Consider the following 17,309-nt stretch of genomic DNA (forward strand, 5'->3'; position numbering starts at 1 on the left):
CCAGTAATGGGATTGCTGGGTCAAATGGTATTTCTGGTTCTAGACCCTTGAGGAATCTCAACACTGTCTTCCACAATGGTTGAACTAATTTATGCTCCCACCAACAGTGTAAAAGCATTCCAATTTCTCCACATTCCCTCCAGCATCTGTTGTTGGCTTTTTAATGATCACCATTCTAACTGGCATGAGATGGTATCTCACTGGGGTTGTGGTTTGCATTTCTCTAATGACCACTGATGACGTGCTTTTTTTCATATGTTTTTTGGCCACATAATTGTCTTCTTTTGAGAAGTGTCTGTTCATATTCTTCACCCACTTTTTAATGGGGTTGTTTTTTCTTGTAAATTTGTTTCAGTTCTTTATAGATTCTGGATATCAGCCCTTTGTCAGATGGATAGATTGCAAAAATGTTCTCCCATTCTGTAGGTTGCCTGTTCACTCTGATAGTAGTTTCTTTTGCTGTGCAGAAACTCTTTAGTTTAATTACATCCCATTTGTCAATTTTGGTTTTTGTTGCCATTGCAGAAGAGTGGTTTTAAGAACATTGTGACAAAATTACTGGTTGTCACATGATTAACCTTTTATTTTAATATTACACTGTTTACATTTCAGCAATATTTTATACTTAATAATATTTGAGCCCATGCTGTAGCCAAGAATAAACATTTCAGAAATATTTTTATATTTGTAAAACTAGCTGTGACACTGTCCTTTACAGATGAATGACGGTCAAAACTATCTCCAGCCCTGATTATTTTTCTAAGCTCTAGTGCTGAAATGTTAAATATCTATGATATATTTATATATTTAATATATAAAAATATATAATTAATATATAATATACATTATATACTATATATAATATATAATTATATATTACTTATATATCATATTTAATATGATATCTTTATTATCTTTTTAATTTATCATCTAGCACTTTAAATTTGCTAGACTGATCACTGGGCCCACTCTACCCAGTTTTCTATGTGTCCTTTTTCAGTGACTTCCAGCTACTGGCACCCTGGACTTTGAAACAATATCAGACTTCCTTCTTCCCTGACTTAAGCATTTAAATTATTTGTTAAACAGTTAACAGATATAGCCTCTTTTACTTCTACATTCTTTCTGTAATTTTCACTCTATTTTCCACTCTTACTTCAAATACTTAAAGATAAAAACTTAATTTTCTCCAAATTAAACTAATGGTAATACACTTATCCAGTTTACTAAAACATTTACTCGATCAATTATGTACCAATGTGAAGGCAAAATTGAAAACAAACAAATGAGTAAGATCATAATCAGGTGGGAAATGCAATGTTAAAAGATAACTACTGAGTTGTGATAGGTACCAAAAAACGTATGTCTAGAGCATACTGAGGGCAGAGAGTAGAGTGTGGTTGGCTCTTTCTAGACAGACTGCAAGGTGTTTACAAAGGTGACAATTTTCCCAAAAACAGTGCTCTGAAGAGAAGATCTGAGTAAGAGAAATATAAAAGGTCAAAGGGAAGTTCAAGGAATGAATGAAGAAAACAAGAAAGAAAGATAATCAATGGCAGGAGGTTTTAAATGAGAAGAGACAGTAGTATGAATGTCTTGAAACAGAACATCAAATGCTCTGAGACAAGAAGAAAAAAACAGATTAAGCTAATAGATGGAGATAAAATTTATAAAAGTGGAGCAAGAAAATAAGGGAGCAACCACCTAACTGTGAACTTAAATTATCTTTCAAATTTTATCTTCCAACACGCACTCTACATTCCAATGAATTCCCAACTATTCCTTATAATGCTATGCTTTCATGTTTCCTTATCTTTGTTCATGCACGCATTCCTCTTAGATAGCTCCTTTTCATCTAATCTCCATATTACTATATTACGTATGTTACCGAACTTCATGTACCTTGCCCAGGAGTCAGTCATCAATCCCTTTTATATTTTATATAGTTTTTAGCAGCTATAACACTTTCTCCCACTGTTTCCTACTTTATACATTTATGTAATGTATCAATCTTTTCATGGCAACAGCCACATCCAATTCATCTTGGTATTGAGTGCATCATCCACAGAAAACCTTGATAAATATTTGTTAAATGAATTAAAAAATCAGTATATTTGAATTCTATTGAAATATTTCAATAAAATATAAATTATTTTCCTGTATTTATATTTATCCCTATCATTAATATAAAAATGAAAATAGAGAAAGATAACCATTTAATTTAAGACCTCACATATTAAATATAAGTGCATCTACACTGAAATATTAGATTAAAAGAATACCCAACGAGAAATCCAAGTTACTTAGTCAATAATAATTCTAGTTAAGGTGAAATAAGTACTTAGTAACTAACAATTCTCATTAAGATGAATTAAGTACTTAGTCACTAATAATTCTGATTAAGATGGATTAACTATTATGTAACAAATCATTTAGCCTTGGAAAAAAGTATAAAGGTACTGTTTTCTCTACTATGGACAGAGTCACAAAAAAATAGCAGAAATGTATTAAAAAGTAGGATACCATTAACTTTTATTATCCAAGAACAAAATGGATTGAAATTTCTTCACAGAAATTTTTAAATATATCTTACATGCTACGTTTAATCTAGTCTTGTAATCCACCCCAAATTCTCTCTAGAGCAGGGTCAGATAAAATAAATGACTATTTTGTTGTTCTTTCAACACTACAATTGTTTCCCTCAGCAAGTCCGAACTAAGCAATAAAACCCTCATTAGGTTTAGCAGGTCTATGTATGTGACATTATGTGCCTAAAACTGCTAGCCTGCCTTCAGAGCATTAAGGATTCCATTCTAACTTCTGGACAAGGGTTAGAATGAATAAAGGCAGGGAACAGGGAAGCGCTGCTTGTGGTTTTGCCTCTATCCTTCTGTAGCACTGATGTAAGTATCTATTTCTAGTGTGTATTCTAAAATAAAATGGTATTTAATAAACTACAATGCTTAATTCTGAGGAAAATTTTATTCTCCAATAGGGTTCGATTTCCATATAAGAGATTATTTTCAATTCCAGATTACATACCTTGATTAACACTTGTTACGATATAAAATCTATGAAACTAGCTCATAACTCATTTTGTTGTAATTTTATGTTATTAAAACATATCATATCAAATTGAATTACTTTACATATTTAAGATTAATGTAGTACACGCTTCTACTTACAACTCTATCCCTGAACAATGAACAAAATGTGCAGAGAAAAGGATAAAATATTCCATTTACTAAAGGAATTTCAAAAAAAATTCCATTATAAAACCTTTGAAAAGTAAAAATTACTTCATAATATATATAAATTCAGAAACCACCAAACATAATTTATTAGACATTTTAAAACTCATAATCATATGACTATGCTGATGGTTATATTGCAATCAAAATATAATTATATTTAAGAGAAAAAGCATATGTAATATGCTTCATATAACCTGCTATAATAAATAATACTTCTTTTTTAAAGATTTAAGTGCACTGAAACCTAAATAAGTCAGATGAGCTATTAGCAGGATGGATTTGATCAAAGTTATCCATACAAAATCAGAACTAAAAATTCTACAAGAGATCTTAGGGTAAATAAAATAATAAAGAAAAAATACCGATAAGAGCCTAATGGTATGTTGAATTCATTTTCAGGTGAGACAGTTCCCAATAAGGTGCCCCCTTCATAAACAGAGAGTGGGACTGAAAAATGATTTCTTATCTGGGAAAGAAAAACAAGTAATATTTAGTATAATTAATCTAAGAATCTGAAGACATGTAAAAAAATATTTCCATATAAATATCTTAACAAAGTAACTATCAGGCAATATTCATCTTGCTTATATAAATTAGAAAAGAAACAAACATATTATTTATCCTAAAACATACAAGAAAAATTTCTACAGTTTTATATAAAAGGAAATCTCGAAAACAAACTTAAAGCATACTAGAGGAGAATAAGATGATATCTTCTTGACTTTTGGATAGGAACTAAAAGAATTTAGTTCCTTTAATGTAAGAATCTAAACTAGTTACTAAACTAATCTGTTTAGAAACATGGTTTTGTTTAGACAGAACAGTAAAAAAAATTTCATGAAAAAAATCAAAATTTTATATATTTGAATGATAAAAGTGACAATCCACAGACTGGGAAACATCTGTAATATACTCAACAAAAGGTTTATAACCACTACATGCTCAAAAATCCTAAAAATCACTAAGAAAATTGCAATCAAGAGGAAAGCAAGAACAAAATGTAAACAGGTGATTCACAGAACGGAAAAACTGATCAATAAACAGATGAAAAGATATTCGACATTCCTAGTAATCAAGAAAATACAAATTATATTCATATAATATCTTTTAATACCAACAACAAACTGCAAAAAAAAAAAAAATCAGAAGTATGGTAGTATCAACAGTTGAAAATGATGTGAACAGGAACTCACACACACTACTGGCAGAACATAAATTGATAAAGTATGAAGAATAATTTGACAAAAACTTAGTAAAAATGAAAATATACTTCCTTCTTAGCAATTCTGTTCCTAGTTACGTACCTAGAGAAATGTTTACATATGTGTATTAATTCATGTTCACTACATTCATTCAAAACACTGATATTCACTACTGCACTGATTTTATTATAAAAAATCAAAAATGAAAACTATCTCAAGAATAAGAAAATTTTCTTCAAATTGATATAATCATGTAAGATCATTAAAATAATGATCTATGTATCAATATATGGTTACACTTCAAATATTTGAATGAAAACAGAACACAGCGACATAAGGTGAGCAGTGTAACATTTCTATAAGACACTAAAAACACAAGTATGTATTTTCTCGACAGGAATAAAAGTTTTTAAAATATGGTACTAAAAATAAATACAACATATCACCAAATTGATATTACCTCAAGGAAGAAAGAAGGAGGGAATGTGAACTAAGAGGGAAACAAAACAGCTGACTTCAACGTCATGTATTTTTTTTTTTAATTTGAGGGAAACATTTTTAAATGTCAATGTTTTTTAAATTTCATGGTGTGGATAAAGACATCTGTATTAAACTTCAAAGTCCACTATCAAAATAATCAACATTCAGAGCATTCCACAATGGACATTAACTGTAAGTTTTCTAACATGTTTTCTGATTATACATATAATTTCAAATAAACTTCACATTTAATTTATGAAGGTGTTTCTTCTGTGAAGATAGTTGTTAACTCAGTGTCCTTGCAGGGGATGGGGACACACTATGGGTGGAGCTTTCTATTCCTGAGAAAGGAATCCTGAGACCATATGCCCCAGCCCCCCAACCCATGGAAAAATTGTCTTCCATGAAACAGGTCCCTGGCATCAACAAGGTTGGGGACTGCTGCTTTAATGAGTTAAAAAGTTAAACAACAAGAGGCGGAGCCAGATGGCAGAATGGGTGTGGTGATGTGCATCTATAGTCCTAGCTGCTCAGGAGGCTGAGGTAGGAGGATTGCTTAAACCCAGGCAAGCATGGCTGCAGTGAGCCATGATGGCACCACTGTACTCCAGCCTGGGCACAGAGCAAGACGGACTGACAGACAGAAGAAAGGAGGGAGGGAAGGAAGGGAGTGAGGGAGGAAGACATTAAAACTCTAGACCAATATCCCTCATGAATATAAATGCAAAATCCAACAATATACTAAAAGGTTCGTAAGACTTTATGATTATGTGAGATTAATTCTAGGAATGCAAGGTTGATCTAACATTTTAAAAAGATCAGTGAATGTAATTCATCATACTACAAACTAAAAAATGTATCTTCCTCTCCCACAGAAAAAGCATCTGACAAAATCCAAAATCAACTTTGATAAAAACTCTCAGCACACTAGGAATAGAAGGGAATGTTTTCAACCTAAGAAAAGGCATCTATGAAACTACAACACAAATCATGTTTAATGGTCAAAGACTGGACAAGGCAAAAACATATGCTCTCACCACTTCTACTCAAATTGTATTCTAGCCAGTGTGATAGGCAATAAAAACTGGATAAAATAAAACACATCAAGATTGGAAAGGAAAAAGTAAAAATGTCTTCACTTGTAGCTATCAAAACTATCTAAATCTAAAAATTCTAGTAGAAAATGAGAGTCTAGTAAGTCTGCAAATAGAGGTTAATATAACTTGTATTAATAAATACTATCAATCAGTATTTAAAAATTCAAGGACAAGCCCATTTTATCCAGATGTTTTATAAAATTGATAACCTGATTCTCAAGTTTAAATAAAAATGAGGACCTAGAATCCTCTGGAAAAAAAATGCATATGGTGAAAAAAAAAACAAAAACAAAACCTCAATCCTTAACCTCATGCTCTATACAAAGGTTCACTCAAAATGGGTATGTGGCATATCCATATAATAGATTACTGTATATAGTATGTGTCAACTTACGTGTATCCATGTTGTTACTACTGAGCAACAACATGGATACACATAAGTTGACACATACATACAAAATTTTTCTGAATGAAACTCAAACTCCATCTGTACTATATTCCATTTACGTAAAGTCCTAGACCATGTGACTAACGTACAATGAGGACAGACAGTGGATGCCTAGCAATGGTAAAGTGGGAAAATAGGAAATTTTTCTAAGAAATAAATATGTTCATTACCTTCACTGTGGTGAAGGTTTCAAAGGTGCATTTTTGTGTCAAAGCTCATCAACTTAAAATATAAGTAGCTTATTGTACTTATACCTAAATAAAACTGTACAATTTTTTCTTCATTTCTCTAAAACTTATCTAATCAAATAGAAATGATATATTACAAAGACCTAAAGCAAAACACTGTTGAGTAGTTTATTTATTTAAAAAAAAACTCTAAGAAGATTTTATAAATTATTCCTATTAAAAATTATAAGAAATATATTGAACAAATTCCTACCACTGGCCATATCCGAGTAGCACAACTGCTGGTAATGAGTCTTCTTTTTGATATCAGCTGCATTTCTGTTATGGTTTATATTCTTTTGATAATAATTTGCTTTAGTTTTTTTTTTTTTTAATTAGCACAAGATATGCATAACAGGACATGCCCCAAAACTGATCGTTTCATACCTGCACTGGGGAGCGAATTGTGACCTTCTTACTTCCTTCCACTGCATCAATTTGACAAACAATAGATCTTTCAACTCCAGACTCTCTGTGTCTTACAGTGTACAGACGTCGCCCCACTTTTGTTAAAGGAATCTTATCAGCAGTAGAATGGTTAACCGGTGCTAAATTAAATAAGTATGTTTAAAAGGTTTTATAATTCATTACGTATTAATTTTGCATGTTATATATTACAAATATCAGATGATTCTTAAACTTATAAATAATAATCACTAAAGTCTTTGGATATAGTCCATTAAAAGGATATTTTAAGAAACCACCATATATTTCCACAGCATTCATGAAAAAAAATCCCATTCAGGAGTTTAACCTAAGACAACAATAGCAAATCTTTCAAAAATGAGTAATGAGAGCTATTACTATAAAATACAAGAATACTGACGTCTGGTTTCCTGTCAGAATAACCAGAGTGTATTCTCCCTTTTGGTAGACATGGTAAATATCAAGGTGACTTCAATTTTTGTTTTTTATTTTTCCAACAGCCTGTGTCACTCTCTTATATCTTGAACTTGATTAAACAAAATTTTATATATATTTACCTAAAGCACATGCTGTATTGGGGATGAAATTACTTACATGCATAAATTTCATTTACCACCCTATCCATAAAAATGTTAGTTCAAAAAAAAAGAGGTAAAATTAATGAGAACATTAATTACAATGCTATGACAACACCTGAAACACCTGTTACATTATTTTCTAACTAGAAACACAAGCTATTTTAGTAGCCTACCCTCCCATGTCTAATTAATCTTTTAAACGATGCCCTCCTCAAATAATTACTTAAATGTTAGAGTATCAAAAAGTGGTATAGGTGAGGCTTTGGGGCTACTTAACTTCACGATGACTACAATATTATGATAATTTAAGAATGTATATATTTCACTTTCAATAAAAATGAAAAAATTCTGGGAAGCAGAAAAAAACAAAAGGAAAAACCTTCACCTCAATAGGTAGAACATAAAAAAGCTATTTACAAATCCTAAAACTGTTAAAAATTGCCATTTGCATGAATTCAAACCCTGAGTTCATTCAGTTGCAAAACTGGTGGAATACTATCAAGTGATACCAAATGTGATTAAAAGAACCCCCATAAACATCTAAATATCTATGGTCTGTAAAAGCTGAATGGGGGTGAGATTTAATATTTTTCCTCCCAACAATAAAGGAGTAAATTGCCATGCTGTAAATAATGCAGTGGATAAATAAAAAGTTTGGAATACAAAGATTTAGTAACAACAGTAACCAAGACACTGCAAAGACAAAAAACAGTTCTTGACCTATTAGAAAGGAAATAAAAAAAATAATAACAAGAAAACCTTGCTAAGATTCTAAGAAAGAGTAAAATAACATGTAAATTGTAATTTAAAACGAAAGAGTCCCGGGAAGGTAATATATCAATTACTTACTAAGAAGAATGAAGAAGAGTTTGCTGCTTAGGCTAGTCATTGCACTGAAATGATCATTGTCCTTGGTTCGGACATAATCCATACTTAAACTCTCTTCATTTTTCAGTACATATGATTTTGCCATAGGAATGTTGAGTACACTAAAAGAATCACTTGGCGAAACAGAGACAGTAAGTCCAAGTGAATTTAAAATCATAAATGGTGCTAGATCCCTTACGAAGTCAGTTGAGGAGCCAGTGGCAGCTTCTGTAAATGCCTAGTAAGAAAAAATTATCTTAAATGAAAAGTGTAAAATCAAACGACAAGCAGAACATTAAAGGACAAATGAAAAATAACTAAGTTATTAAACTTCTTATTCAACAGATCAACTCAGGCAAGTATCTCAATATTTAAAGTTTTGAATTTATTTTCTTACCTTGACTAAATTATTTAACATTACAAGACCACATTTGGATAATGTAATGTTTAATTGGTCTTTTGAATGGAAACTGATGACAGTTTTATATTCTGGCACTTTGTAGTTTTCTTCCTCACGATCTGACTCAACAATGGCCTTTTTTGCTTTCTTTTTCATCTAAAATTATAAATTATAGAAATATAAGAAAAAATTATTTCTAGGAGCACAACATGACTAGACAAATCCCAATAACAACATTAGATATATTAATACATTTTATCTGTTCTAATTTCAGTAAGTTCTACTGCCTTACTGAAATTACTTGGACATCAGCCAACTAAGGTCACACAGGACAGAAGTATTAGAGAAAATAAATCATGTCATCCTTAGTGATAGTAAAACGGCAGGTAAAATTCAGAAGGAAAAATAAAAACCTAAAATTACTCTGTGTATCTGACATCTGAATACAGAAGCACATACTTCAAAGCAACATAAAAATTCAGACCAAGAAAAGTAATTTAGCATGTTGGCCATGCTAATAATAAAAGAACAGAAATCCAGGGACTTACAAAGGCAGACAAGAGTAGCAGAACGGTGCTATAAACCTAGAGCTCATAAGAATCAATACCCTTTACATTTTTTAGGAGTCACAGATACATGCAGTAACCTAAAAACCACCAAGGAATTCCTTTATTCAAATCCTTCATCTAAAATATCTGGAAAATAAAATTAAGTGATGTAATAAGAAAAAGGCTAAACATGCCAAGCTAGCCACCTTCATTGTTACTTTAACTAGCTTTAAGCCACTGATAATCTGTCTGCAGGTTGACCAAGTTATTATTAGGTAGGAAACACGTAATTCTGCAGTCTCTTGCAAAATTTCACCCATCTAAGGCCCCGATTCTCATGATTACATAAACCCACAATGTATTTCAAATAAGTATGTTCTTACACACACACACAGAGGATGAAGGAAACTTGGGATAGATAACAACCTACAAGATGATAGAGGCATTATAGCATAGTGGGTTAGAGTGGATTTAACCCCTCTGCAGCTGGATTTGCATCCCATCTCTTCCACTTTGTAGCTATTATTACTTCAAAAAGTCTCTTAACCTCCCTGGTCTCAGTCCCTCTACATGTTAAACTAGGGATAAAAACTCTCTCTTCCTCCAAGAATTGTTGTAAGGATTAAAGATAAGCTAGTTAGAACCATGTGTGGCACATAATACTTGCTACATAATTAACTGTATTAGAAGCATAGGCAATATTGGCCTTTGATTTGAAAATTATATTCAGAGGTCAAACAAGGAAGCATGTGGGCAAGGCTCATGATGAGACAACCTGAACTTTATTATGATTAAAATTAAGTGTCTAGTGTGGTATAAACATTCTCGATTTTGGAAAATATTTTTCAGACTTCAAATATACCTTGATGGGGGAACGTTAGTTAATAAAGGGGGAGGTTGTACATATGCAGAATTAGGGGGTATATGGGAAATATCTGTTCCTTCTTCTCAATTTTGCTGTGAATCTAAATCTGTTCTTTAAAAACAAACAATTTTAAAATACATATATACACACATATATATACCTTGATAGCAAGATTCCATGGTCTAAAATCCTCAGTCTGATCAATTTCTAAAGGTTCGAGCAGAGGCTCCCATACACCAAACATTTCATTATAATAATGAACCTACAGAGAGAAATTTTCATTAAAAATGATCTTCCATTCTGTTTCCCAACATGTTTTTAAGTCCTGTCATTTCATCTATATGAACACCAGTATACATGCCATTCAGTAGCTTCCTTTAAGCACTCCCTCAGCACTTTCCTCACCTGGCTAATTTCATAATACATATTTGCTCTTCACAATTCAGTCCAGATAAAACCCCTTTTTAGGCATCTTTCCTTGATTCTACATTATATAAAAGTGTAAGGCATGTCTTTCTAATTCTTTATATTTCTATTAAAGGATTATTATCCAGATATTCAGAAATTTGGACTATATCCTTTAAAAAAAAGGTATTCAACTTTAACTCTCTTCTTTTTTGAGGCTGGGTCTCACTTTGTCCCCCAGGCTGGAGTGCAGTCGTGCGATCTGAGCTCACCGCAGCCTTGCCTTCCCAGCTATTCTCAAGTGATCCTCCCAACTCAATCTCTTGAATAGCTAAGACTATAAGTGTGAGCTACCACCACTGGCTAATATTTTGTATTTTTAGTAGAGACAAGGTTTTGCTATGTTTCCCAGGCTGCTCTTGAACTCCTGGGCTCAAGCAATCCTTCTGCTTTGGCCTACCAAAGTGCTGGGATTACAGGTGTTAGGCACTGGGCCTGGCCTCAACTTTAACTCTTAAAGAATTCTGAATTTAATTAACAACTGTCAAATAACATATTACCTTTAAGTTGATAAAATCAGTTGAAATATAAACTTAATGTGGACATGTACTTTAAAAGGAATGTATACATAAAAGCAATTTTTCAAGGAAAAATTTGAAAACTTTTTCTCAAAAGTTTTTGACCCAACATCATATTTACAGTAAGCTTAATTTAGATAGCTACATAAGATTCCATAATATTCTGTATGTATCATTATCTGTTATAAAATTGGAAAAATATGCTTACTTCTAGCTCAAGCTGACAGTGCAGATTTATTAGGGAACTCCAGTTTTTGCCTTCCCCTGAAAAACGTGACTTTGCCAAAAGCATAGGCACTGTTCTATGACCAACTCCAGCCTCAAGAACTATAAAAATAGAATCAATGTTCATTTTTATCATCTCGCCTTTGGGTACCAATTCAGTTGTGGGAGCTGTTTTTTCAGTTTCATTTGATTCTTCAAGAAACCACATTTTTAAAGTCTTTGTATCCTTCTTTTCCCATAAATGTGCAGTAGAAGAAGCTGTTTCTTTTGGGAGAGTTTCCTTATTTGTATACAGTGCTGAAGTTATGGTAATCATAGTGTTTATAATAACTGGTGAAACCTAAGTGGGGAAAAAAACTAATGAAAAATCTATACAAAACACTTTCAAACATACTATTTCAAGAAATATTAAATATACTTGCTGAAGGAGTATGAGAAATTAAATACTGAATTAACATTACTATCACAAAATAGTAGATACAATTTACTGTCTATAAAATTTTTTAAATTACCATAACTAATTATGACTTGTTAAAATATTTACACAAATCTTGTAGGTAAACTGATGAAGTATAAGTAATTGCAACTATATTTATTAGGGATATTAGATGTTAACTACACAAATGTCAATAACAAAATACAGAATAGCATTCATTATAAAATATGTATTAAATAATATAACTTTGTAAATATCTCATAAAAATATATTTTCAAAAACACAAATACATCTATTTTGTTTGCCTAACAAAAGACTTGCTATAGTAACTTTCTAGGATTTACTAATTTTTTTAAAGGCACTAAATATTCAAGTAATTGTTATTTTAATTTACCTTTAGTGTCAGGGATTTTACTGACATATCAATCACTTGTGGCTCTGTACCTATCTGAGTAGTTTGATAAAACAAGTCACAGGGCTGCAAAACCTATGAGAGAAAAATCAATACCACTAAATTAATGTTTAAATATGAAAATATTTCTATTTAAAGACTTTCCTGGCAATAGGTAGGTCAAATAAACAAGTTAATAAAAATAACTATTTAAAAAGTGACTCAGTAATACATTCCTAATTATCCCGCAGGAAGGATCTCTAGAACTTCATATCTGTCCTACTCTTCCACAGTAATAGAAGTTTTATCTGAGCACAAGGTAGCTCAGAAAAAAATACCACATTCTTCAACCTTTATTACATGTGGTCATGCAGCTATGTTCAAGCCAAAAAGGATGTGAATAAAAGATATATCTAAAACTTCTAAGCCAAAACCTAAAAGAGAATCGGTAAACCCTTCAATTTCTATTCTCTCTCTTTGCTTAGTGGAGAGCCAGCAGTCTTCCAAATTTGCACAAGTTTATCTTATATCCTAATATATATGTATTCATTTTAACAAAATTACATCTTATGTTTCTATGGTGACAATGTTTAGAACATTTAAGCTTCTATAGCTGCATACCAAGCAGCAGGAAAAAATAGAGAAACAAACAAAAACTTATGCTTCTATTTCTCCTTTAGAAACTCAAATATTTTTTAAGTATTTTAAAGATTACTGGGAGTTAGCCAGTTAATTTGAAAAGGTGGCTTTAAAGAAATGAATTTTAAGTAGAGTTATGAAGAGAAAGAAGGCCAAGAGGTTATTAGAGATAAAATACCAATGTGAAATACGTAAAAGCAAAAGGCTGAAGGTTCAAATGAAGTTACATGGAGATAAGGGAAAATGCATTATTTGGGCAAAAACATCCATACGAGAGAATAAAGTTAAAACAATAAAACTGAAACAACACAGGAAACAACTGGCAGAAAGTCTCAAAGTCCAAAGTGCAGTTTGGAATTGACATGGTTAGAAAGTCAAAGTTCTTAATTGAAAAGTGTCAAGATGAACCCAACTTCTTAGCGAGAATATTCCCACAAGTATTAACAGTAATGAGCAGCATCTGGAAGAACAAAAGGGTTTCAAAGTTGGTAAATAATATCCTAAATTAGGCTCCCTAAGCAGAGAGAAAGATATTTTACAGAGCAAGGTTTGGAAGCATGTAGGTAGTTTTTGTTTCCTAAAATGGTCTACACTACATCCAAAATAGTTTACAATTAAGCAGATGATCAAATAGTTAACTTACCGTAGTGATTTTGCCTTTTCTCTTGACTGGAAGAAATGGGCAGGCTCTCACTTGGAGATCTTTAATAGCAGCAGTCATTGTGCTATTTTCACGGTCACCTTTATAGCAAATTTCACATTGTGTTGTAATGACTAAGGCAGGAGCATCATTTTTTGTCATGTCAGCCACAAACACAATTTCAGGATTTTTAATAATAACATTAATTTCCACCTTCTCTGATTCCTGTGTAGGTACTAAAACAAATAAAAATAAATAAACTAAAATATTTATAAATATTTGCTATATATTATGAATAAATTATTTGTAAGAAAATATTAAAATGAAATAATAGTAAAAAGTAAAATAACAAAATCTTAGATCCCAAAGGAATCAAATACAACCCTTAGTAAAGATTTGAAGAAGCTATAAGCATAAGAACATTTTTAAATGAGGGGAAAGTCTCCATGATTGAATTGGAAAGCCTAGAAACTAATCTAATTTCCAACTCTCAACTTGATACTCCTTCTACTGTACCACAGTGAATGACATATTGTAAAAGATAGTAGAGAAACTATATGTTAAAGCTAGGAATAAATACAACAAAAATAAATTAGGGCTTCAAATTGAAATACTATCTTAATTGTGAAAAGATATGGTCGGTTCATGATTCACTCTGTTTTTTTCCACTAGACAAATTCATTCAAATCACTGCCTGAAGAACAGTACAATTACTTATTCATAGGTTTCATAATTTTTAAATGCAATATATATTCACATCTTTAAAAAATGCAAACTATACATCCTCCCAGAAAACACATTAAGGTTTTCCTTCTACTCTGAAAAACAAAATTTTAATTTATTAAAGAATTTACCTTGATGATCTAAAAGGCTAATCAAGGTAAGTCCTGTAGTAGCACTTCAATAAAACAAATATTAAATATTTTAGCCAATAACTAACCTTCTTCCTTAGCAGTCCATGTTTGCACACTGGTTTCTACAGCAGTGCCTGTGGTGTAGGCCTCAAGAAAGACATTTGCAACAGTCTGCAGAAATTCTACACTTGCACAAATATACATTTCTTGAAAGACAGCATCAGTCACACAACCGTCTCTGACTTTCCTATACTTTATATCCATCATATCTTTTTTGTCAAACCCAACCGTCAGTCCTATCATTCTGGAAAACACAGTAACAACAATTTCTATGCATAAGTAACTTAGAAATAATCAAACATACGAGTAAAACTGAAAGAATTTTGACCGACCCCAAAAAAAAAAAAAAAAAAAAAGCATTCTTAAGTCACGTCTCTTGGGAAGATCCACAAAGTGTTCCAAATAAAAAATTTACAAATTTCTGGAACACAAATGTATCACAAATTACTTACTTATGTATCACATAAGTAATTTCTCACATTACAAGTATATCAAATGCATCACAAATTACTCATAAATCAAAATTACACCACAAATATAATTTACTGAACATACACAAAGTATATGTTCACGAAAGTATATGTTTATGAGTTTGAATCTCAAGATATTTTTTCTTTTCCCTTTTTCATGTACTTCCCAATGCAATTAGCATGGATTAACAATAATTTGTATTAGATTTATATTAGATAATGTAAAAACCAATTTAATCAAACTGAGTATTTCTATTTATTCAATGAATCTATCAATCATCTAGTAAGAATAGCACATAACGGAACCAGGTCATTTTAAATATTGACTGAGTACTATGAGTTGATTGAATTGAAGCTTTAAAGAACCTAGGATGTACTCAGAAAATGAACACGTAACTCTGGGGATAAATTCTGTAAAATATACGATTTCTCAAGTGAAATCTTAGAACATCATTACAATACATACCGAGGAGTTGCTTTCTTGACATGAGGCCTTTTGTCATCTAAAATACAGTTTTTTAATGAGAAGGAAGAAAATGTTGAGTCATCTGTATACATTTTTAAAGTACTTATAATATTCTCCAATTTAAATTCAGCAAGTTTCAGAGAAGGATCACGAACATCTGTAAAGGAAGCCTATGAAAGGAAAAATCAACATAAAATTACACAAAAACACAAGTCTAATGTGTATTTTATGATATGAACTACTACAAATTATTGCCTCTGCTTATAAGAAATATCAAAATTCTCTATCTCCAAAGGGCTCTAATGAAAGGCAAAAAATATATACATATCACTTTAATTTTACAATTATTTTTCACATTATTAGCTATATGATAAATAATTCATTTAAAAAGGGAAACGATTATAATTATTATTAAAGTGAAAAGATCAACCATTTTTCTTAGAGGGACAGATACTACAAAATACATGTTAAAAATTAACATTTGTTGCTTTAAAAACATCTAACTATGCAATTTTCACAAATGAAAATATATTTTCTTTGATTCCTTGACTTACTTGTTTAGGACCTAGACTATACAGCACCATGGTGAGATAATCAGTTTTGAAGCTCACATTTAGTGTTGTCTTAACTGGTGAGGCCCGTGAATGTACTTCTACCACAGCAGCTGTCACCACAGTTGATCCTTGAAAAAAATCAAAGTTATTTAATAAAAGAAAGTATCATGAAAAACAGCTCATTAAAATGCCCTTGAAATAGATTTAACAGAATTATTAATTAAACAAGTATACAAAAATGACATTCAAGAAAATAAAATATTAGAAAATTTAGATGTAAAACTCAGTAACTTCTGGCTTAGGAGTCTTCCCATAATAACTTGGGAATATTAATTGAACACTTGGTGTTTCTGTTTCCTCTTGCTGCTTCTGTTTCCACTTCTGTTCCAAGGAAAAATAGAACTAATCACTGAGTATGTTTTGGGGATTAAGTAAAATAGCACATGTAAAACACATACTACAATACCTGGCATATAATTCAGTATTCAAATTTTATTTTAAAAAACTAAAACCAAGAGACATTTTAAAAATTGTTCTACTAATCAGAAGAATCCAAAATTTGTTTTCTACATTTAAATTTCGAATCAAAGCATTATATGCACATATTAAATGAGCTTAAAATGAAAACAGAGTACTTTCTAATTCTCATTATATCTAACTTCAGAGACAAGCACCATTATGCCAGGTAATGTATTTTCTTTCTTTCCTTTTTTTTTTTTTTTGAGATGGAGTCTCGTTCTGTCACCCAACCTGAAGTGCAGTGGTGTAATCTCAGCTCACTGCAGCCTCCACCTCCTGAGTTCAAGCAATTCTCCTGCCTCAACCTCCCGGGTAGCTGGGAGGTATTGTATTTTCAATTGTGATAAAATTTACATACAATGAAATACACACATATTATGTATGAACTATTTGGTGAAATTTGATAAGTGTATATATCCATGTAACCACCATTTCAAGTAAGATACTGAACACTTTTACCCTTCCAGAAAGTTCCCTCTTACCACTTTCTAACTAATCCCCAACCTCTCTACCATTCTAATTTCAATCATCATAGATTAGTTCCGTATATTTTTTAATTCCATACAAATGGAGTAATACAGATTGTACTATTTTGTGTGTAGCTTCTTTCAGTCAACATAATGTGTCTGAGATTCAACCATGTTGTTACATATGCAAGTAGTTCACTCTTATAGCTAGTC

At 31.4% G+C, this 17,309-nt stretch overlaps 1 protein-coding gene across 3 annotated transcripts in view; it reads right to left on the reverse strand.

Moving 5' to 3' along the window:
- The window catches only part of VPS13A (vacuolar protein sorting 13 homolog A), a 242,787-nt gene that overhangs the window by 92,926 nt on the left and 132,552 nt on the right, over positions 1-17,309 (reverse strand). For all 3 annotated transcript variants that reach the window (XM_032290653.1, XM_032290654.1, XM_032290655.1), the window contains exons 36-46: positions 16,111-16,238; positions 15,557-15,726; positions 14,647-14,864; positions 13,710-13,942; positions 12,431-12,523; positions 11,584-11,940; positions 10,553-10,654; positions 8,977-9,135; positions 8,562-8,817; positions 7,096-7,256; positions 3,617-3,720 (exon numbers count right to left, since the gene is read on the reverse strand). In XM_032290653.1, the coding sequence (XP_032146544.1) occupies positions 3,617-3,720; positions 7,096-7,256; positions 8,562-8,817; positions 8,977-9,135; positions 10,553-10,654; positions 11,584-11,940; positions 12,431-12,523; positions 13,710-13,942; positions 14,647-14,864; positions 15,557-15,726; positions 16,111-16,238 (1,981 nt within the window). The remainder of the gene's footprint in view (positions 1-3,616; positions 3,721-7,095; positions 7,257-8,561; positions 8,818-8,976; positions 9,136-10,552; positions 10,655-11,583; positions 11,941-12,430; positions 12,524-13,709; positions 13,943-14,646; positions 14,865-15,556; positions 15,727-16,110; positions 16,239-17,309) is intronic.

The sequence above is a fragment of the Sapajus apella genome, unplaced genomic scaffold, assembly GCF_009761245.1.
Source record: "Sapajus apella isolate SASKATOON/1434 unplaced genomic scaffold, GSC_monkey_1.0 scaffold24, whole genome shotgun sequence".
Classification (NCBI taxonomy): domain Eukaryota; kingdom Metazoa; phylum Chordata; class Mammalia; order Primates; family Cebidae; genus Sapajus; species Sapajus apella.